The following is a 23,344-nucleotide window of genomic DNA, read 5'->3' on the forward strand; positions in this document are numbered from 1 at the left end:
AGCAGGCACACGCGCACACACCCTCTTACACTATTCAGAAAACAGAGGTGTAAAAATAAAGCCTAAGGTCACATAAACCAGCCACTCCCCATTGATCAGAACTCTAGTTTTTCAAGCAATGATGAGCATAATCAACATTCAATTCCCTCTCTGTCACCAGCCTTTTCCTCTTTTTCAGAATTAGACCCTAGAACATCTTCCCAGCATGAGAAATCTTTCCAACTATCAAATAAACCAAGTGAATACAGTCTTGTCATGGTTGAGGACCCTAAAACATTTCATTTGATACTTAACGGTAAAACTGACCAAGTTCTTCCTTATTTGGGCGAAACAGCTTCTTGCAGAGAATAGACAAAATGCCTGACTCCCAGCTGTTGAGCCAACAGGTTGAAATTTCTCTGAAGAACACTCTGGCTTGTAAGAACTGGCAAACAAAAATCAGAAATCAACAGCATGTTGCTTGTTTCTTCCATGTCTGAGTCCTGTCAAAGAGGATTTCTTCCCCCTTCTCCAAACCCAGGAAGACAGGGGCTTTTACGAGACACAATGCTGCAATAATTCTGAAGCAAGCCATCCAGGTTTGCTTTCCGTTCTATTGTCTTATCCTGTCAGCTCCCTCATCTCCCAGAATCCAGGCTTAATAATTTACAGCGGAAAGACATTTAATAAATAAACGGCCAGATTGGAGCTGTCAGCTCCGCACAATGGGGCTGTTTGCATCTTCCGCTCACTCGGCATCAGCACCCCGCTCTCCCGGTTTGCTTCAGCTGAAAAAATCCCGTTTGCTATTTTCATAAAATTAGTTCCTCTGCAGTTTCTATTAATCAGAACACTCTTTGGAGAGAATTATACTGGGATTTCATCACCCTCTGAGTTCAACCGTTATGTGAATCTGATGAATTTTTATCACCTTTATAAGTGACAGAAGAGGTAAAACACACACACACACACACACACACAACTTGGGTGGGCTGATGTAAGTGAGCAAAGAGCTCTTCCCTCATACCATCTAAGGTCTTACAAACCTGAGAACCTAGATCAAGTCTCCCCAACCACGCATCTGAGCAGCTTTCTCCCCAGAACACATCCCCTTATATATCTAAAATTCCAAATCTTCTTGGGGTTATGAACTCTTAACATCTTATGAAAGCTAAGGACAGTACTCCCTAGAAAAGCCCACATACGCACATATACACTAAACCTCACCCTTTGATGGGTTTGTGGACACCTACTGCCCCTATCCACACATAGGGTCCATCCATGGACTCCAGGGCAAAGACTGTGTCCTATGCCTTTCTAGCTGTCTTCATCTCTTTTAAGAACCTAGACTGGAATAGAAAGTCAGCCATCTCTGAATTCCTTTGTTGAAAGAGAAAGTTTTTTTTTTTTAAACATAAAAGTGAGAAAGTTTTTCATGACGGCTATACACTTTTTGAGAAATGAGAAACATGGAAGACAGAAGACAGCTCATACTGGCTGAAATGGTGAAAATCCAGTTATCCATAAATTGATTGTGGTGCACTATATTTCTTTGATGAGACAAGAGAACAAAATTAGAAAGGTTTTTGAACGCTCCTTGTCTCCAGACTATAGAACATCACTCCCATCCTAAGATAAGCATCATATCAGAAAAGACACAACACAAATGAAAAAAACAAAAAAACAAAAACTTAGACCAATGAAACCACAGTTCTATTAATAATACTGGTTCTGTCCGCTGACTGTGTTTTTAGGAAGAAGCAACTTACCTTTATCAATGTAAGACTTTGAAAGTCTGTTTCAGTTTCAACATTCCATAGAAAAGGATTCATTAGAGACCTGTAAGATAGTAAGAATCAAAACTTTTCCTAAGGGCCCAATAGTAATTTTTTAGTCTTGTGGGCTTAACAGCCTCTGCATTAACTACTCAACTCCGTTGTTGTAAATGAAAACAGCAATGGACCACATGTAAATGTAAGAGCATGTCTGTGCTCCAATAATACTTTACTAATGGACAATGAGATTTGAATTTCAAAATTTTCACATTTTTGTTCTTTTGCTTTTTTCCCCAAACATTAAAAAATGTAAAAATCATTCTTAGCTTGCAGGTCATACAAAAAACAGACAGCAGGAAAGTTAGACCTACAGGCCATAGTTTGCCGACTCCTGATCTATGGCAATAGGTTAAAATTATGATCTGAAAAATCACACTGGTGATTCAGGGTAATGTTGGAAGGCCAGTAACTCAGATCCAACTACTGACAGTAGTACTGGAAAGCTTTTTTTTTTTTCCTAACCCAGTGTCCCAACTAGCAGAATACAATGATGGTAACTTTTGAATCTCAGTGAATAATCAACAAGTATTGAAGTTTTGCGTACATTTTCAGACCTATGGAAACACATGAGAAAATATATACAAGAAATTTAAGGCTGTCTGGCAGGAAAAGTTTTGATAACTGTAATATGAATAGGAAAAAATTGTCTTGTCTTGAAATCATTCCTTATACTCAGTAACCCTAAACAACCCTTGCTGCTGCTACTGCTGCTAAGTCGCTTCAGTCGTGTCCGACTCTGTGCGAGCCCACAGACAGCCTCCTACCAGGCTCCCCTATCCCTGGGATTCTCCAGGCAAGAACACTGGAGTGGGTTGCCATTTCCTTCTCCAATGCATGAAAGTGAAAAGTGAAAATGAAGTTGCTCAGTCGTGTCCGACTCTTAGCGACCCCATGGACTGCAGCCTACCAGGCTCCTCCATCCATGGGAGTTTCCAGGCAAGAGTACTGGAGTGGGGTGCCATTGCCTTCTCTGAAAGAAGCCTTTCTGCTACCCTATTTCTCTATCAGGTAGCATGATGAATGATTTTACACATTTGAGAGAAAGGAAATTAGACACTGGTTATTGTTCTTGCTTGGACTTTTCTGTTCAAGAGAAAAGAACATTGTAATTAAACAAATTATATGCATACATATATGGCATCTATGTATACTCTACAAGTACAAGGTAAGTGACATATACAGCAGAGCTGTGGAGTTCTATATGACACCTGGCATACAGAAGACGATTTTTAAAAAGAGAAAGATTGGATGGTCAAGTAATCACTCTTCTTTAGAGTGAACTTCAATTAAGAGATGGCAAAAGATGGAATGCTACGGTGATAGCACCTCTCTCAATTTCAATGACAGGGTAGGATGTGAACATTTAATAAAACAACTACTACGGGCTCCCAGTGCAGAGAGGAGATAGGGATGGGTGTGGGGGGAGAGCCCCTTCTTACGAGGGAGAAAACCTAAAAGGCTATTTCCATCCAGGAAGATGTAAGAAGTTGGGAGTGCCTCATCACTCATGCCCTGTTCTTAATTTACAATTTAACTAAAGTCAGTTGGTCACTAGAAGTGTAAGGAGGTTAACGTTCCCAGTCTCAAGCTTTTGAACACTTTCCCCCAAAATATTAAGAGCCCAGACCTATCCTCAACAGCTGGTCTTCACAATGTTATTGTCCATTATTTGTCTCCACCTTATTCCCCGGATACTCTGCCCTCAATCTTGTCTTGGCCTCTTTGTTGAAACTATTTTCTCTCCTTGGATCCCCTTCCATCTTTGGTCCATGCTTCCCATTCCTACCTATATGCCAGGGCCCAGCATTAGTTCTAGCTGTACTGTGAAGACCCACACGAACTCCAGCCAAAGCAATATTTCCCCCGAATAATACAAGTCAGGAGTCCACAGCCTCCAGGATTTAATGCCTGATGATCGGAGGTTGAGCTGATGCAATACTAATAGAAATAAAACGCACAATAAATGTAATGTGCCTGAATCATCTCGAAACCATCCCCAGCCACTGCCCTCCCCAGTCCATGGAAACACAGTCTTCCACGAAACCAGTCCCTGGTACCACAAAGTTGAGGACCACTGAAACAATTGAAGGAGTGCTCTAAAAGCTGCAAAGCTCCTGCAGATATGTAATATTATTATTAATATTAGGATAGTAGTATTACTATCTTTTGGAGAAATTAACTATAAATAAAGCTTGGCATTTCTCATATCTTGCTTTAGAGTGCTTCCTAATTGTTTCATACAGTTGACATTAACAAACCACAAGCTATTAAGGCAGGAGTCACACATCCTATTTCTTTTGTATCCTCAAAGTCTCTAGTGCTTAGCTACAGTTAACAAAAAATTCCAAGGAGATGAATTATCAAAATAATGGCTTTCTTAATCACAGAACTCCTCATTGGGCCAAGTAAACATAAGTTGTTAAACACAAAAGAAATCATCAATCAGTACACATGACTGCAAATGAAACCTTGAGAGCAGAATAAATGTGAGATGTACTTTCAATGGAATTCAACAATCTTCTTCCATTTCACTCATAAAGTTGTGGTTGGGGAGCTGAACCCCCTAAATCAGAGACTGAGTGTTCCAGAATTGAATAGTGTGCTTCGAGATGCTTCAGCATTTTGTGTAAGGTCAAAGGTTCGAATAGGGCTGCCGCTGCTGCTGCTAAGTCCTATTTGGTATGTTTTTTTGTCTGTCCACCCTTCCTGATTCAGCAGTGGAACATGCATTCTTTATCTTATTTCCTTTGGTTGGCCTGATATACGGATCTTTTAGTCTACACACTATAACCTCAGGATAAAATCTTGAAAAGTTTTAGTTTGCAGTTAGGCAAGAGCAGTTTGCTAAAAGCATGGACCATCTCCATTCCCAAATGCCAGGAGGCATAGCTACAGAAGATTTACTTGACTTGACCCTGACTTCTCTTTCCCAGTCTGCCCCGTGAGTAATAGGATGATCCTTGCCATAGTGTAAGTCCTAAGGCTAACATTAGAATAATGCTAAATACAATAAAGTGAGATGAGGACAAATGAAAACGTGACGTTATTACAGAATCAGTGCTTTAGGAACTCAGTTTTCTCCAAGATGTTTCTCAGGAATCCTTAGTGACTGGGTCTGACCCACTCTCTGAGGCCTAATTTGACTTGATCCCAAGTCCTTTGGTCCACGAAGCCAGTAGGACTTGAACTGTGATACCCACTAGACTCCGAAACAGGTGCTAAGGGGTTGCCTGGACTCTGGGCCTCACACCAGCTGTACTGTCTCCATAGTAACAGAGTAACAGTAACTGCTTATAACGCAGTTATATAAGTAAGCAGTTATAACTGCTGCTGCTGCTGCTGCTAAGTCCTATTTGGTATGTTTTTTTGTCTTTCCACCCTTCCTGATTAAGCAGTGGAACATGCATTCTTTATCTTATTTCCTTTGGTTGGAAGTTATAAGCAGTTATAACTTCCGCCCAACAACCCGCCCTCCGGCGGGACTGACCAATGGTCCCGTGGGTTACCTAAGGGATGGTGTGATTGACAACGGGGTGGGGCGAGCGCGGGGAGCCCGGACGACCTCTATTCAATCGAACTTGAGGCCTGTCCCAGCAGCCATCGACCAATCAGAGTGCGTAACGGAGGGCGACGTGTCCACCCACCACGCTCCCTGTTGCCTGGAGCCGCGGCGGCGTAAGCAAATGAGGGGAAATTCGGGAGTTAAAAGAGTGGCGCTGATTAGCCAATCCAGAATCTCCTAGATGAAAGCCCACTTGTGATTCGTCCTGAGTAGACCCAAGCCCCTGTGGGCTGAAACTGGCTGGGCTGAGATTGTGGGACCCGGGAGATGCGAAGCCAGGTGAGCGGGGTGGAGGTGAGGAAAATAGGGGCGACTGAAGAGAGGAGAGAGAATGGTAGGGGATTGTGGCTGACGGGGGCTGGAATAAGGCTGGGAGCGATGGCGGGGCAGGGACCCCTCAGACTATTATCATCGCTAATCTCCACCCGAGGTCCGGCGGCCAGTAGATGCTGAATTGGGGGAAATCTTGTGATCAAAACCCAAATTTCTCTCCCAACTCCTGGGAAGTGGCCAGGCGAACATTCTGAAGATGAGACCTGGGGGGCACTGTTTTCCTGTTGCCGGTTTGAATCAGCGACTGGGCAGGGAAACTGTTCACTCTCCAGCACTGTAGGGCTGCCTGCTGGGGGCCCCCGGGTGGTGTGGATGACAGACAGGCTGTGGTTGCGCACTTTCAAATCGCAATAGCACCCAGGAAAAAGGGTGGAAGGATGTAATCTGCATCCACTGATCTTCCTTTTCTATCATCACGTGAAGAGATGGTGCCATATCGGTGTTATTTTGGTAGTATGGCAATTGATTTTTTCCCAGACTTTCATTTGATTTCATTACAAAAGTAGAGGCATTATCCTAATATTTTAAAACTCAAACCATATTGAAGTGTTTAAAGTAGAAAAAAGTGTGAAAGTTCACCCTCTCCCACCCAATTATTTTTGAAGACTTGGAACAGCTATAAAGGAAAATGAAAAGGAACCCCCCAGAAAAACCGTTCACTACTGTAACCCATTCTTTTCGCTTTTCTTTAAGACTTACTTTTTATTGAGGTATTGGTTTATAACATTGTATGTTTCATGTGTACAACATTGTATTTCCATCTCTATATGCTCTACAGCGTGCTTACCACCAAAAATTTAGTTTCTATCAGTCACCCTACAGTTGATCCCCTTTAGCCATTTTTTATCCTCCCCACATTCTCCTCTGATAACCACTGCTCTGTGCTGTGGATCTCCCTCTTGTTTTGGTTTGCTTTGTTCATTTTTGTTTGTTTATTACTAGTATGAGTGAAATTATGTGGTATTTGTCTTTCTCCACTTATTTCACTTAGCCTTAAGAGTGATCCATGTTGGCATGGCAAGATTTCATCTTTTTTAATGGTTCAATAGTGTTCCATTTTATTTATTTATTTATTTATTTATTTTTCCCCATTTTATATATGTATATATATTGGTGGCTCAAATGGTAAAGAATCTGCCCTCAATGTGGGAGACCCGGGTTTGATCCCTGGGTTGAGAAGATCCCCTGCAGAAAGGAATGGCTACCCACTCCAATATTCTTGGCCTGGAGAATTCCATGGACAGAGGAACCTGGAGGGCTACAGTCCACAGGGTCCCAAAGAGTTGGACACGATTAAGTGACTAACACTTTCACTTCATGGGTCTCTCTCTCTCTCTCTCTCTCTCTCTCTCTATATATATATATATATATACACACCCAACTTCTTTATCCATTCACCTGTTGATGGGCACTGAAGTTGTTTCCATATTTTAGATATTGTAAATAATGCTGTGGTGAACACAGAGTCACATATATCTTTTCAAATTGGTGTTTTCATGTTCTTTGGATAAATGCCCAGAAATGGGATACCTGGGGGTTTTGGTAGTTGTATTCTTAATTTTTTGAGGAATCTCCATACTGTTTTCCATAGTGCCTGCATGCTCCATCACTAAGTCATGTCTGACTCTTTGCGACCTTATGGACTGTAACTCTCAGGCTTCTCTGTCCATGGAATTCTCCAGGCAAGAATACTGGAGAATGGGTAGCCATTCCATTCCCCAGGGGATCTTCCCGACCCATGGATTGAACCTGGGTCTTCTGCATTGCAGGCAGATTTTTTAGCATCTGAGGAAGATGGCTAACCACCAGGGAAGCCCAATTTTCAGAAGAGGGTTGAAAAAGCCTTGTATATTAATTAAAAGGCTTCCCAGGTGGCACAGTGGTAAAGAGTCCACCTGCCAATGCAGGAGACACAGGAGACACCAGTTCGATCAGTGGATTGGGAAGATCCCTTGGAGAAGGAAATGGTAACCCACTCCCATATTCTTGCCTGGAAAATTCTTTTTATTTATTTTTTTTATCAAGCTTTACTCAATAATTTAGCTATTCCAATAAGGGAAATAATCACAAGCATTATGCCCACACTCAGTTAACAAGATAAAATGACTAGATGTTCACCCTTTCCCCACAAAAACATTCTGTACTTTTCCAGCCCTGCCTTTCTATGCTTAGTAAGAAAATGTATGGTTTGGTTGTAAAGTGACAAACTTCATTCTTATAAGAGGTTGGGGATATTCATCTCAATACTTTAAAGCTGTACCGTGTACAGAACCCAATGTCAAATGAACTTTCATGTTTCTCTGGAGGAGTGAAGGGCAATATTTCTAATAATACCAGCTTCAACTACTATTCGCTCTGTATTCTAGGTGTTAGAGTTGGTACAAGTCTTACAGGTAATTTACATAATATCCAAAACAGCAGCAACTACACTTAACTAGTTCTCTTGCTAAGGGCAGTACAGTCAACCAAGCTGGAAACCTGAGTCACCTCTAATGCCACCTTCCTAAGCCCCTTCCCATTTCCACAGCTAAGATGAAGCCCAGACCTGCCTCATCTCTTATCTGGAGAATTGAAATAGTCTCCTAACTGGTCACTAGTCTCTATTCTCTGATCTCAGCTCATATGTACCCTGCTACCAATTACCTTTTTAGAAATTAATATTTATCTCAAAAATTTCGAAAATAGTGAATATTTGCCCTGGAAATTATAACAAAGACCTATACACAAACAACTAGATTAATAAACATTAACTTTTTTTCTCTCATCTGCTTAAGTTTTTTATTTTCAAGAAACAAACCATCACAGATTTAGTTCAGATCCCTTTGTTCTCTTTCCTAGCCCCATTCTCCTTCCTTCCTCCCTCCCCAGAGACATACAATCTCCTGAAATTGTTTTGCGCCATTTATGCCCATGGTTTTATGTTTACTGTATATCTCAAAATATATAATGATTTAGGTATTTTTTTTAATTTTAAAGATACAAATAGTATAGTATTGTGGGCTTCATTCTGCAACTTGCTTTTAGACTCGATATTGGTTTTTTTTGGGTTGACCAAAAAGATCATTTGGGTTTTTCCATAAGATGTTATGGAACACACTTTTTGGCCAGCCTAGTAGATACATTCATGTCAGTACAGCTAACTCAAGTTCATTGATTTTAAGTTGTCATGAGTATATAATATCCATCCCCTTACTGATGGGCATTTAGATTTTCTCAGATGTTTTGCTATCATGAACACCTTTGTTCACATCTCTTTATGCCAGAGTTTATTGATCTAGGCTTGGGCTTCTCTCATAGCTTAGTTGGGAAAGACTGCCTGCAATGCAGGAGACCCGGGTTCAATCCCTGGGTCAGGAAGATCCCCTGAAGAAGGAAATGGCAACCCACTCCAGTTCTTGCCTGGAGAATCCCATGGACAGAGGATCCTGGCAGGCTATAGTCCATGGGGTTGCAAGAGTCAAATTTGACTTAGTGATTAAACCTCCACATGGTTCTTTAAGGGGGTGGCACTTATATGTAGAGTACATCATGAGAAACGCTGGGCTGGAGGAAGCACAAGCTGGAGTCAAGATTTCCAGGAGAAATATCAATAATCTCATATATGCAGATGACACCACTCTTATGGCAGAAAGTGAAGAAGAACTAAAGAGCCTCTTGATGAAAATGAAAGAGAGAGTGAAAAAGTTGGCTTAAAGCTCAACATTCAGAAAACGAAGATCATGGCATCCAGTCTCATCACTTCATGGCAAATAGATGGGGAGACAGTGGAAATGGTGGCAGACTTTATTTTTCTGGGCTCCAAGATCACTGCAGATGGTGATTGCAGCCATGAAATTAAAAGACACTTACTCCTTGGAAGGAAAGTTATGACCAGCCTAGACAGCATATTGAAAAGCAGAGACATTACTTTGCCAACAAAGGTCTGTCTTGTCAAGGCTATGGTTTTTCCAGTGGTCACGTATGGATGTGAGAGTCAGACTATAAAGAGAGCTGAGTGCCGAAGAATTGATGCTTTTGAACTGTGGTGTTGAAGAAGACTCTTGAGAGTCCCTTGGACTGCAAGGAGATCCAACCAGACCATCCTAAAGGAGATCGGTCCTGAGTGTTCATTGGAAGGACTGATGCTAAAGCTGAAACTCCAATACTTTGGCCACCTGATGCGAAGAGCTGACTCATTTGAAAAGACCCTGATGCTGGGAAAGATTGAGGGTAGGAGGAAAAGGGGATGACAAAGGATGAGATGGTTGGATGGCATCACCGACTCGATGGACATGGGTTTGGGTGGACTCCGGGAGTTGGTGATAGACAGGGAGGCCTGGTGTGCTGCGATTCATGGGGTCACAAAGAGTCGGACACGACTGAGCGACTGAACTGAACTGCCCGTTTGGTCATTTTGGAGTTTGTGAGGGCACCTTTGGTTATTTTTAGTGTGATTTTGGAGGCACTCCTGGGGTTTACAGAGCAGGACTGGGGCTGCTGGAAGTCCCGTGATACACTGGACAGCCCCTCACCATGAAGAATTGTCCTTCATCCCGCACAACATCCCAAGTGTCTCACAGGATACTCATTTCTAATATGAACCCAGAATCTAACTCCAATTTTTATATAAGCATAATGTATCTTTTGGCACAGTTGAACATAGTAAAATTTCCAGGAATGCAACTCTAATGTAAATCAGGGGGAAATTATACTTATTTGTAGTTTGGAACTCTTACCAGAGTCGTTCATCACTGTAGAAAACCCCGTAAGTGAAGGCAGCCCAGCCCGTGGTATTTGAGTTGCTGTGAAACACACCTGCATCAGCCTGTGTTTGTAGTTCTTGCGTTCATGCCGATTCTAAGTTTAGGTGCAAGCATCTGAGTGCGGTCCTTCATTATGTATTCTAGTGTGTCAGCCTTGAACGTTTGTATATTTAAACATATGCTGTTTTATTACGAATAACTTTCCATTTAAAATCGGCTTCTGCATATTATATAAAGCAGAGATCTGGTTTTATTATTTTCTGATTGGATAATCACTTATCCCAACACTGTCTATGAAACCCTCTACCCGTTGACTATGAAGCCAACTCTGTCCTGTGCAAAGTTCTCCTGAATGCGTGGCTCTGCTTCTGGGCTTTCTGTTTTGTTGCACTGGCCCATGCGTCTCTATGCCACGATCACACTGTTTTAATTACCGTGGTTCTATAATGTGTCTTGTAGCAGTTGGTAACATGAAAGGCGAGTTTTCCATCCTAGTTCCCAAAATTGTTTTTGCTATTCTTGGGTTTTTGCTCTTGCATGTGAATTTAGGATTGGTTTTCAAGTTCCACAAAAAACTATTTTGAGATTTTGGTTAGAATTGCATTGAGCTGATAATTTAAGGAAAATTGAGTTTGAATATTAAACCATCCCATCCATTCAGGAACAGGGGTTATTTCTCTATTCAGGCCTTTAAAATATATATATATATATCTTTGAATAAAGTTTTATACTTTTTGCCATAAAAATCTTTACATCTTTTGTTGGATTTATTCCTACTTCCCCATATATACTTATTCATACACACAACCCTTTTATTGCAAAAGGTTCAAATATATTCAAAAGTATAGAAAATAGTATAGGAAAATTGATATATTCACCACTCCAGCTTCAACAGTGAATTCAGGACTAGCCTTGTTTATATTGACCCCTTTCTCCTCTGTCCTAGATAATTATAAAATTCCTAGACATCATTTTCTGTTATTTGTGTTGTGTGTGTTTGTGTATTTGTATATTAAAAGTAATCTTTTAGTAGTATAACCACATCATCACATTAAAAAAAAAAACATTTTTCACTTAAAAAATAAACAGTGATTCCCTAACATCGTCAAATACCCAGATACTGTTCAAATTCCTCCAGTCATCTCATAAAAGGTTTTGTGTAGCAGATTTGTTTGAGTCAGGAACCAAACAAGTCCCATATATTACATTTATCTGGTATGTCTCTTCAGACTTTCTTTGAAATAAACCTTTTTGGAAAAGTAAAAGACACATAATGAAAAATATGCAAATCAGAAGTGTACAGCTAGATACAGTTTAACAGAATTAACAAAGCTGTGTAACCCACACCCAGCTGAAGAAACAAAATTCCATAAGCACCCCAGAAGCCCCTTTAGTTACAAGGCAACCACACTCCTGACTTCTACCCCCAAATTAGTTTGAACTGTTTTTGAACATTATATATGTTATTACACAGTGTGAACTCTTTTGCCTCTAGCTTTCTATACATAATATTTGCAAAACTTACCCACAATGCTGGATATAGTTGTAGTCTGTTCATTCTTGCTTCTTTTTACTCTTCCATTGTATGAATGAATAAGTTGTATCTATAATACCAACTCTTTGCAACCCTAAGGACTGTAGCCCACAAGGCTCCTCTGTCCATGGAATTTTCCAGGCAAGAATACTGGAGTGGGTTGCAGTTTGCTACTCCAGGAGATCATCCTGACCCAGGGATCGAACCTGGGTCTTCTGCGTCTCCTGCATTAGCAGGAAGATTCTTTAACACTAGCGCCACCTGAGAAAGCTCACCTTACCTATTCAATTGATGTATATTCAGGTCATTTCAGGTTGTAACTATTTCTAATAGGTCTGCCCTGAATTTTTGTGCATCTTTTAGTGAACTTATGACATGTCTGTTGGGGACACACCCAGGAAGAGAACAGTTGGATCTAGGGTTCACATATTCAGCTTTATTAGATATAGCCAAAGAGTCTCCAAAGTGCTAGTAAGAACTTACACTCTCCCAGCAGAGTACAAGGCTTCCAGTTACACCACATTTTTGTCAACACTTGGAGTTGTCCATCATTTTCATTTTAGCCATTCTGGTAGGTGTCTAGAGGTACTGTATTTTATTTGCAATTTCCTAATGAAGGAGATTCTGAAGGAGATCAGCCCTGGGATTTCTTTGGAAGGACTGATGCTAAAGCTGAAACTCCAGTACTTTGGCCACCTCATGCGAAGAGTTGACTCACTGGAAAAGACTCTGATGCTGGGAGGGATTGGGGGCAGGAGGAGAAGGGGACGACAGAGGATGAGATGGCTGGATGGCATCACTGAGTCGATGGATGTGAGTCTGAGTGAACTCCAGGAGTTGGTGATGGACAGGGAGGCCTGGCATGCTGCGATTCATGGGGTCGCAAAGAGTTGGACACAACTGAGCAGCTGAACTGAACTGAACTGAACTGAATGAAGGAGATGGGAATACCAGACCACCTGACGTGCCTCTTGAGAAACCTGTATGCAGGTCAGGAAGCAACAGTTAGAGCTGGACATGGAACAACAGACTGGTTCCAAATAGGAAAAGGAATACATCAAGGCTGTATATTGTCACGCTACTGATTTAACTTATATGCAGAGTACATCATGAGAAACTCTAGGCTGGAAGAAGCACAAGCTGGAATCAAGATTGCTGGGAGAAATATCAATAACCTCAGATATGCAAATGACACCACCTTTATGGCAGAAAGTGAAGAACATCTAAAGAGCTTCTTGATGAAAGTGAAAGAGGAGAGTGAAAAAGTTGGCTTAAAGCTCAACATTCAGAAAACGAAGATCATGGCATCTGGTCTCATCACTTCATGGGAAATAGATGGAGAAACAGTGGAAACAGTGTCAGACTTTATTTTTCTGGGCTCCAAGATCACTGCAGATGGTGACTGCAGCCATGAAATTAAAAGACGCTTACTCCTTGGAAGGAAGTTATGACCAACCTAGGCAGCATATTAAAAAGCAGAGACATTACTTTGCCAACAAAGGTCCGTCTAGTCAAGGCTATGGTTTTTCCTGTGGTCATGTATGGATGTGAGAGTTGGCCTGTGAAGAAAGCTGAGCGCCAAAGAATTGATGCTTTTGAGTTGTGGTGTTGGAGAAGACTCTCGAGAGTCCCTTGGACTGCAAGGAGATCCAACCAGTCCATCTTAATGGAGATCGATCCTGGGTGTTCATTGGAAGGACTGATGCCAAAGCTGAAACTCCAGTCTTTGGCCATCTGATGTGAAGAGCTGACTCATTTGAAAAGACCCCGATCCTGGGAAAGATTGAGAGCAGGAGGAGAAGGGGATGATAAAGGATGAGATGGTTGGATGGCATCATTGACTCAATGGACATGAGTTTGGGTAAACTCTGGGAGCTGGTGATGGACAGGGAGGCCTGGCGTGCTGCAGTTCATGGGGTCGCAAAGAGTTGGACACGACTGAGCAACTGAACTGAACTGAATGACTAAAGAAGTTGGGCACTTTTCACATATATATTGGCCATTTGTATATCCTCTGTCAAGGGTTTATTCTTAGCTGCTTGATCTGTCAGTTTCTGAGAGAGACTTATTAAGACCTGTATTGATGACTCCTCCTCCCACATCAATCATCAGAAGTTTCCCAGAATGAATTCAGACTTTCTGTGTCTGACCCCCTAGGAAACCCAGGAACACCCAGAAGCCCAGCAGCACCCCTAACAGCAGGACCAGCTCATCGCACTGTGCCCAGTGCTCAGCCGCGCCCCCCGCATGGCTGGTACCGTGCTTGGCGTAGGGGCCGGCGTGTTCGTCCTCGCCCTGCTCTGGGTGTCGGTGCTGCTGCTGTGTGCCCTGCTGTTCAGAGCCTCGGGGGCAGCTAGGTAAGGCCTTCTCTCCAGCCGGGAGTCCGAGGTAAAAGCAATCAGATGCGAAATCGCTGATGCTCATGAAACATTTAGAATTCAGAAGCTCATTGTCATTACCGGCAGTTGGAAGGAGTTGCATTTTAACCTCTTTATCATAAGCACTGACTGTGTTATTTATACTCGGAAGCAGAGGTGGGAGGAGAAGGGAGGGAGTACATGTCAGCTCTCAGCATACAGGAGATGAGGACATGGGAGATGAAAAGAGAATCTGCTTTCGCTGTCGCTTGAGTTTCTTGGGGTCACGCGTGTGCTTGTTTCTTAATTGTTAAGATTCATGGCAGGTGCTGGGTCCAGCCCATGAGGCTCCAGCCCAGGGCCCCAGAAAGCTGAAGGGTCATGGATGACTTGGGCTGGTGTTGACTTACAGAATCAGGGTATAAACTGACTCTAAGGACACTGTAGAGTCATACTCCCTGGCCAGATTGTGTAGGTACAAAACAAGTTACATCATTTACTTAAGTTTTTTGGTTGCAAACACAGCAGTGGGGGATCAGGGAGGGGCCACTTCGGGTTTTCCTATGACCACACAGAGGTCAAAATAAAAACTACCTATTCCTGACAGGGTACGATTGACGTACATACACTACTGTGTATAAAGCTGACTCGTGGGAATCTGCTGAATAACACAGGGAGCCCAGCTCGGTGCTCTGCGCTGACCTAGAGGGGTGAGATGGGGGTGGGTGGGAGGCTTAAGAGGGAGGGGATATATGTGTACATATAAGTGATTCACCTTGTTGTATGTTAGAAACCAACACAGCATTGTAAAGCAGTTATCCTCCAATTTAAAATTTAAAAATCCCACCAATTCCCATTCTTAGGAACTTGGAATTCCCAGGAATAACAGGAATGCATCCCGCTAGTACCTATCTGGGAAGATGGGCTTTGGGAGGAAGGGGAAACGTTTCTGAATTCCCGTGGTGCTGGGGCAGCACACTGGGCCCTGTTAATGGACTGAGACGGAATGTGGACCCCAGGGAAAAGCCAGGCCCAGCCTAACGATTGCAGAGGACGCTAAGCCGTGCTTTTAACTCCCTGTCTTTGGGCCGCAGGTTCTCTGTCATTTTCGTGTTCCTCGGTGCTCTGATCGTCACAGCCATTCTGTTGCTCTTCCCTCGAGCCAGTGACGCCCCAGCCCCCGAGGCAGAGACGAAGGTAAAAGCCTGGGTTTTGTTTCATCAGTCTTCTTTCTCCTGGTCTAGACCTCTGCCCTGCCCCGCGTGGTCCCCAGTGCCAGCAGGGCTGAAGTGTGTTCAAAAAATTACAAAGTTGAAACCAGGATGGGGTGTGGGACGGCTCAGGGTGGGTTTTAAACTCCCTCCCACTTCTTCCCGTGCCCACTGGCAACACCTCGAGGCAGCTGTTTGCCTGGATTTGCTTCCGAGCGAGCCTGCCGCAGGGCCAGAGACGAGCGGGCAGGCTCCCACTCCTGGTCGCCTTGGCTCGGAAACTCCGATCCCAGGTGACACTCAGGTAGTGCCCTCAGGTGCTAATCGACATGCTTTTTCATCATGTGTTTGGATTTTCCCGCTGGCGGTGAAGAGGGAGTATTCTCCATAGAGAAGGGCAGAGAGGAAGGAGGAACACCGCTGTGGTGCGTGGACAGTGTAGCCACAGATGCACTTCACACTAACAGCCTTCGGGAAGTCCCTTCCGTTCTCCTTTCCAGAACCAGATCTCCCAGCACATACCTGTCTAAATGGAGTTTTATCATCTCTCTCATAGACGCCCCCCATCCTGGTTCCTTCCCGACTGGGGCTCTGGCTTTACCATGGTCTCAGATCTCTACAGTCTTGATAATCTCTACAATCTTGACATCCTGTGGCCCATTACTCCTTCTAGCAACTTTTTTCCGCTATTTTAATTTTTTAAGATGTAATGATGGCACTTCCTTGGAGGTCCAATGGTAGACTTCACCTTCCAATGCAAGAGATACAGGTCCAATCCCTGATTAAGTAACTAAGATCCCACATGCCTCGTGGCGAAAAAATCAAAACAATGTTGTAACAAATTCAATAAAGACTTTAAAAATGCTCCACATCAGCAAAAAGAAAAAAAAAAAAAAGAAGTAATGGTGATAATAGCTAACACTGTTTAAGGCATCACTGTGTGTGGGGTCCTGTGCTAAGCATGTTATTTACATGCTGTCATTCAAACCTCAGGACAACCCTAAGTAGCACGACACAGGTACTGTCAGTGTCCGTTTCATAGGTCAGGATGCTAAGGCTGGGAGGGGCTGGGGTAACTTACCCAGGAAGAGGCCGAGCAAGGATTCAAGCTGAGGTCTGTCTTCAATACCTTCACACTGGGGACCCAACAGCATATCAGGGGCCATCACCAAGAGTTTAAAGGCAACTGTTTTGACACCAGACATCAGTACACAAAATTATAACTTCTGAACTGGACTCGGCACCCCTTTCTAGTGCTATGTAGGACTGACCATGGCCAAAGGGAAGACATTCTGAAAATTCCAAGGGAAACAGTACTTAGCCACACAAAACTAAGGTGCTGTTTTCATACATGCTGGGTTTTTTGGTCAGCATCTGACAACCACTCTGACCATGCCAGGACAGTGACCAGTTTTCCTGTCTTAAATGGGGAAAGCGATGAAGTCTGGGTATTTCTTAATCACTGGGGATGTGAACATTGGAAGAAGGGCCCAGAGCAAACCTGTCTTGAAATCAATCCGTCTTCCTTCTTTGCGCTGTCATGTGAGTTTCAGACCCAGTTTCAGACCAGGAGAGCAGATCAGCCTTTTGAGCAAAATCTGTTCATCAGCGCGGCCAGCAGAGATTGGAGTTCTCATTCTCAGGTTTGGAGCCCCAGCCCCTGTAAGCGGCCTGGCTCAATACTGTATCAATAATACATGGCCTGGGCCTTCCGCACCCAAGGCCTGCTAATTGGCTAATTAAAAAGTGAACCGTGTCGAACAAGGAAACATGTAGCCCGCAAGAGACATGTTCAGTCCTGGAGCCAAGGTCAAAGTCATGTCAGAGCCGTTTCATCCAACTGACCTTTGTTGTAAGCTGGCTGTTGGGGTAACCTCCAGAGCAGCCCTCTCCCCTGGTGTCCTTGGATCTCAGTGATCACAGGAGAGCTTGGACTTGACAGGTGCTTGGTGCATCTCTGCTGTATTAGTTACCGACTGCTGCTGTAACAAATCACTGCAAGATCGGTGGCTTACAACACACATTTACTATCTTATAGTTCCACAGGCTAGAATCCCAAAATCAGCTTCCCTGGGCTAAAATCAAGGGGTTGCCGGGGCTGTCGTCCTTTCTGGAGGTTCTGGGGAGAAATGTTTCCTTGCCTTTTCTGCTTCCAGGGGCCACCCTTGGGCTTGTGGACCCCTTGCTCCCTCTTCAGAGACAGCAAAATAGCATCTCTCTGTGTCTGCCTCCATCCTCACATCTCTGTGTCTCTCACCCTCTCTTCCGCCTCCCTCAACCTCTTCTGAAGAGCCCTGTGATTACATTGGGCCACGTGTATTAAACAGTTCAGACCAGCCTCCTTATTTTTTTATTGGAGTATAATTACTTTATGATGTGTTAGATTCCGCTGTGCAATGAAGTGAATCAGCCATATGTACACATATATCCCCTTCCTCTCGGACCTCCCTCCCACCCCACCGCCATCCCACCCCTCTGGGCCATCACAGAGCACCAAAACTCCCTGTGCGATAGAGCGGCTTCCCACTAGCTATCTGTTTTACACATGGTGGTGTGTATATGTCAATCCCAACCTCCCAATTTGTCCTCCTCTCTACTTCCCCCCAAAACATAAATACAATGGAATATTATTACCCTTAAAAAGGAACAAAGTTGAGGCATTTGTAGAGACAACTATGGACCCAGAGTCTGTCATACAGCATGAACTGAGTCAGAAAGAGAAAAACAAATATTGTATATTAACGCATGTATGTGAAATCTAGAAAAATGATGCAGATGAACCTATCTGCAGGGCAGGAATAGAGACACAGAAGTATGGACATAGAGAGTGGACAGTCTCCCTATTTAAGGTCAATGGATTAACAACTGTAATTCCATCTACAGCCTTAATTCTCCTTTGTCATGCAATTTAACACATTCAGAGTTTCTGGAGATCAGAATGTGGACATTGTAGAGCCATTATCGTATCAACCACAACCCTGCAGGTATTTGGGGATGTCTTCAGGTACTAGGTTCTGAAAGCTTCGGGAGGTTTCGATGTCCCTGGTCACTTGGTTTGTGTTCCTGCTCTATTAAGTCTGTAGATTAAACTGCTTTTTCCTGCCCAGACTTAGGCAGCACCCTTTGGATCTGTGGAAAACAGAGTTCCAGCAGTGAACAGTAGACAAGTGGGTAGAGCCAATATGAACGACAGGCCTCTGTCAGCAAAGACCAGCAGCTCTGGGGCCTCAAGTACAGCTGGTTGCCAGGCAGCCAACTGTACGAACTGGGACAAGTTTCCTTTCCTCTTAGTGTTTCAGGACCGCAGGTAGATGGCCATTCCCCAGCCCTTGGAATGCTGGGTTATGAATGTTAGGGTTCAGAACTCCTCTGGTAAAAGTTTTAGAGTTCCCTTTTCATTCTGGAAATGACCCCTCCTGAGTTGGCCATGGGTTGATGGCGTGGGGGTTTGAACCTTGAGTATGTGGGGGATTAGTATACTATTGTATTTTTAGACATGTTTAAAGTTCTCCATAATGAAAAGTTGACAGCCACAAAATAAGCCTTTCTGAGACCAAGCAAGCAAGGTTCTCATTCATTCTTTCGGATAACTCATTTCAGAACAGAAAAGGACTTGCCTTCAGAGTGTTTATGAATCTCCTACATCAAGCCTGTGTTTGTTCCCTGTACTTTATTAAGCCTTTTCATTAAGCTTCTGTTTATCTTGTATTTCTGCCTCAGCATGTTGAGAAAAAGGTTCTTATCCATTTACAAGATGTTACTGGAAGTTTTGAATATGGACAGATCCTGGGCCCACTCATTAGAGATTCCAGTTGAGCCCAGTCAAGGCGCAGACATGACAGTAATTTCACTTTTAATGTTTCTTTCTCCAGATTGTAGATGCCTTTTTCATTGGCCGCTATGTCCTGCTGGCTTTCCTCACTGCCGTCTTCCTTGGAAGCCTTTTCTTGGTTCTAATCCATCACATCCTGGAGCCAATCTATGCCAAACCACTGCGGTCCTACTGAGCCGCCTTCGGGAAAACCAAGACCTTGTTCTCCCTCTCGCTTTGATGTCACTGGTGAGCAGCAAGGTACTGTTCAGAGTTTTGTGTTGACAGCCTTCCTGCCTTAAAATCAGAGGATCATCTCTTCATCACGAAGACAGATCCGTTGAGTCCTGGCTTCCAGAAACAGGATTGCAGAACTGCCCCGAGGAGAGGTTCTCACCAGCTTAAGGGGGATTTCACTGTCTTCTCAGCACCTGCACCTCAGGTTCTCCACCTCTTTTGAAAAGGAAATAGCAACAGTGATCTGCTTAGGTTTTTCAGTCAAGACATCAGCAAGTGAATTTTGAGAAAAAGGGTACTTTAGCTTCTCCTGTCCAACAGATGGAAGAACTTGGTCCTTTTTGATAATATGTGAAATACTTAATTTCAAGGTCAAGATCATTTGGGAAAGAAAGGCCCTCAAAGTTCAAAAGATTATTTGAACGTGGTGACTTGGAGACATATATCAGATGCCAGCTTTGCAGCACTCTGCGTGTCACACCACAGGGCTCCACTAAGGCCTTGGTGTCACTTTCTGCTGCCTCGAGAAAGCAGTCAGCAGCAGCCAGAGGACTGACTTTCACCTCAAACTCCTGGGCACAGCTTCCTGAATCTAGCATTTCTACAGTTCAGGTTCATGGGGGGATTAGAGGCAGAGTTTGGAAACATCAGTTGTGTGTCCTGCCGCTCTCTCTAGATTCTTCTTCTTCCAGTATTTGGTGGTCTTTGTTCCTTTATTTAGTTACCGTAAGTGTCCATGTTGGGTTATTGTCATCCCTTTCATCTTTGTAGCTCTTTCTCCAAAGCTGATGAGGAATGTCTATCCCCAGGCTTAGATATAACTTTATACTTAAGTTCCCAGACCAAGTGAAATCTGTCATTAAATGGTGGGTGGGGGTGGGCAGCTCTAGGCTGTTTTCACCTTGGGAGTCTCAACCTGGCACCCGAGAACTATTTGAAGGACCTTCTGGCTGAAAATTAAGAACCAGAAAACAAGTTGGAAAAAGAACTTTGATAGAGTACATGCTATATGCCAGTTAGTGCACAAGTCTTTCCCGCCACTGCCGCCCCCCCCCGCAACGCCCACCTCCCGCCGCTCCACAAATGTAAATGACAAGCCTGTGTGTTCAGGGCAAAAATATACTTTTGTACAAAGGGTATTTTAGCTCGGCCTGCCTTCTGTAGATCCCATAACTACCAGCAGTGGTGAAGAGAATGATGGATCACTTTATATCTTTATGCTCAAAGCAATCATGTCCAACCCTTAAGAAAAAAAAAACCCACAGGATTGGGATAAAAAATAGAAGGCTGAGAGGGCACAAAATCACAAAATGAATTTCGCTAAGTTCTATGGGGGGGACCCCCAATAATCAATGGTTAATATCGTTCCCCTTGTGCTCAGGCCTTCCTGGAGACAGACTTAGAGGGTGTCCCTTAAATACAAACAGAAATCATCTCAGTGTCCCCATTCGTTGCTCTATGATCAAGGCCTCAGCACGGGTTGTGCTACCCAGAGGGAATCCTGTGGCAAAGAAACTGGTGATCCCACTGTTTGGGAGGTGGGAGGAGAGCAATTCAGGGCTTCTATGCAAGAACACAGGTTATTTCAGTTCAGTTCAGTTCAGTCACTCAGTTGTGTCTGACTCTTTGTGACCCCATGGACTGCAGTATAGCCTCTTTTTTTTTTTTTTTTTAATTTTATTTAATTTTTAAACTTTACATAATTGTATTAGTTTTGCCAAATATCAAAATGAATCCACCACAGGTATACATGTGCTCCCCATCCTGAACCCTCCTCCCTCCTCCCTCCCCATACCATCCCTCTGGGTCGTCCCAGTGCACTAGCCCCAAGCATCCAGTATTGTGCATCGAACCTGGACTGGCATCTCGTTTCATACATGATAGTTTACATGTTTCAATGCCATTCTCTCAAATCTTCCCACCCTCTCCCTCTCCCACAGAGTCCATAAGACTGTTCTATACATCACTGTCTCTTTTGCTGTCTCGTACGCAGCATAGCCTCTTAAAATTGTATCCTGACAAAGACCACATCAGCACATTACCCCGCACTGATCCACTAGATGGCGCTGTCTCAAGCTGGCAGAACACACCAGGTAATTTTTTGACAAGTTCTTTCTGTGTCTCATAAAACAGAGGTAAAGCTAACATTCTTTACTGATGCGCAGTATCAGATATTTAACCTAAAAATTCACCAGAGTTATTGTGCGCTGTTGCGTTGCTAGGAAATGTACTACCATTCACCCACGTTGCACACAGCAGGTGTCTCGGAGCTCATTGTGTGCTCACAGAACGTGAAGCGTGGTCCTTGTGGAGTAAATCCACTCGAGAACGAGGCTCTGAGGCTTCTCGGCTGCCTTCCTGACTCCGTCCTGGGATGAAGACATCCAAATCATTTCTAAATGTTTTTACTCTCACATAAAGTAAGCCATTTCTTGTTCTGTTCTCTGAGACAGACTTTTCTATCAACTCTGTCCTGTCGTTGCTGCAGTTGAACGATTTTGTTTTGCTTTGATTTGCATCGATGGGTCCAGCAACGTGCTGTGGGGACGTCCCTGGTGGCCCAGTGGTTACAGAATCCGACTGCCAACGCAGGGGACACAGGTTCAATCCCTGATCCAGGACGATCCCACATGCCGCGGAGCAGCCGAGCCCACGTGCCACTCAGTTGGCCCGTGTGCCACTGCTGACGCCACTGCAATGAGAAGTCCTGGTACCCCAACAAAGAGTAGCCCCCACTCAGCAACAAAGACTCGGCACAACCAAAAATAAATAAAAATACAAAAGAAACCTGCTGCAGTTATTTCACAGGTGAGAGACAAGCAGAGAGATAAGGGGATTGTAAAAAGTTGCACAAGTAGTAACGAGGCTCCCACTTGACACTGGGATCCTGGTATCTCATTTCTCAAAACAGTTTAATGATCAGTTTTGGCTTTCAGGCAACTCCTTATTTTTCCATTGGCTAATATTATTTCCTAACTACTTATACCCACCATTCCTGTGACCCATATCCAAAACAGATAAGTGAAAAGTGAAAATGAAGTCGCTCAGTGGTGTCCGACTCTTTGGGACCCCATGGACTGTAGCCTATCAGGCTCCTCCCTCTATGGAATTTTCCAGGCAAGAGTGCTGGAGTGGATTGCCATTTCCTTCTCCAGGGGATCTTTCCAACCCAGGATTCGAACCCGGGTCTCCCGCATTGCAGGCAGATGCTTTATCGTCTGAGCCACCAGGGTAGCCCATCAAAACAGGTAAAGGTCTCATTAAAGAATTCCTAATTAACACTTAAGTGTTAGTCACCCAGTCGTGTCCGACTCTGTGCCCACCAGGCTCCTCTGTCCGTGGAATTCTCCAGGCAAGAATACTGGAGTGGATTGCCATTTCCTTCTCCAGGAGATCTTCCTTACCCAGGGATCAAACCTGGGGCTCCTGCATTGCAGGCAGATTCTTTACCGGCTGAGCTGCCAGGGAAGCTCAACCAGTTAACATTTCTAGTACAAATAAAAAACATTTTATCAGGACTTCTTGGCATGCAGTTTTAAATATTTGGTTCTTACCACATAGGAGCAACTTTCCAGACGTTGGAATGGGAACCGCATGGGTATGAATCTAAAGAAGTGATTATCCTCACAGGAGCATAAAAACTCAGGATTGGAAGAGATTTTATCACCCACAGAATTCAACCTTTCATCTCTATTTCCAGCCCAGATACTTGGGAATATTCTCTTCCTTACCTGCTGAACTCA

At 43.7% G+C, this 23,344-nt stretch overlaps 1 protein-coding gene across 1 annotated transcript; it reads left to right on the top strand.

The window, feature by feature from the left end:
* Window positions 1-5,549: 5,549 nt before the first annotated feature.
* On the top strand, window positions 5,550-23,119 carry TMEM218 (transmembrane protein 218). Its single transcript, XM_027531918.1, has 4 exons — window positions 5,550-5,655; window positions 14,143-14,342; window positions 15,437-15,539; window positions 19,426-23,119. The coding sequence occupies exons 2-4, from the start codon at window positions 14,233-14,235 to the stop codon at window positions 19,558-19,560; spliced, it is 348 nt and encodes a 115-aa protein (XP_027387719.1). The 5' UTR covers window positions 5,550-5,655; window positions 14,143-14,232; the 3' UTR covers window positions 19,561-23,119.
* The last annotated feature ends 225 nt before the right edge of the window (window positions 23,120-23,344 follow it).

Source organism: Bos indicus x Bos taurus, chromosome 29, assembly GCF_003369695.1.
Source record: "Bos indicus x Bos taurus breed Angus x Brahman F1 hybrid chromosome 29, Bos_hybrid_MaternalHap_v2.0, whole genome shotgun sequence".
Taxonomy (NCBI): Eukaryota; Metazoa; Chordata; class Mammalia; order Artiodactyla; family Bovidae; genus Bos; species Bos indicus x Bos taurus.

What these genes read in the sequence shown, in the direction of transcription:
- TMEM218 (XM_027531918.1), top strand. Translation starts at nt 14,233, where the DNA reads ATGGCTGGTACCGTGCTTGGCGTAGGGGCCGGCGTGTTCGTCCTCGCC. An exon ending in AGAGCCTCGGGGGCAGCTAG is followed by an intron (nt 14,343 to 15,436) that starts GTAAGGCCTTCT and finishes TTTGGGCCGCAG; the next exon opens with GTTCTCTGTCATTTTCGTGT. An exon ending in CCCCCGAGGCAGAGACGAAG is followed by an intron (nt 15,540 to 19,425) that starts GTAAAAGCCTGG and finishes TTCTTTCTCCAG; the next exon opens with ATTGTAGATGCCTTTTTCAT.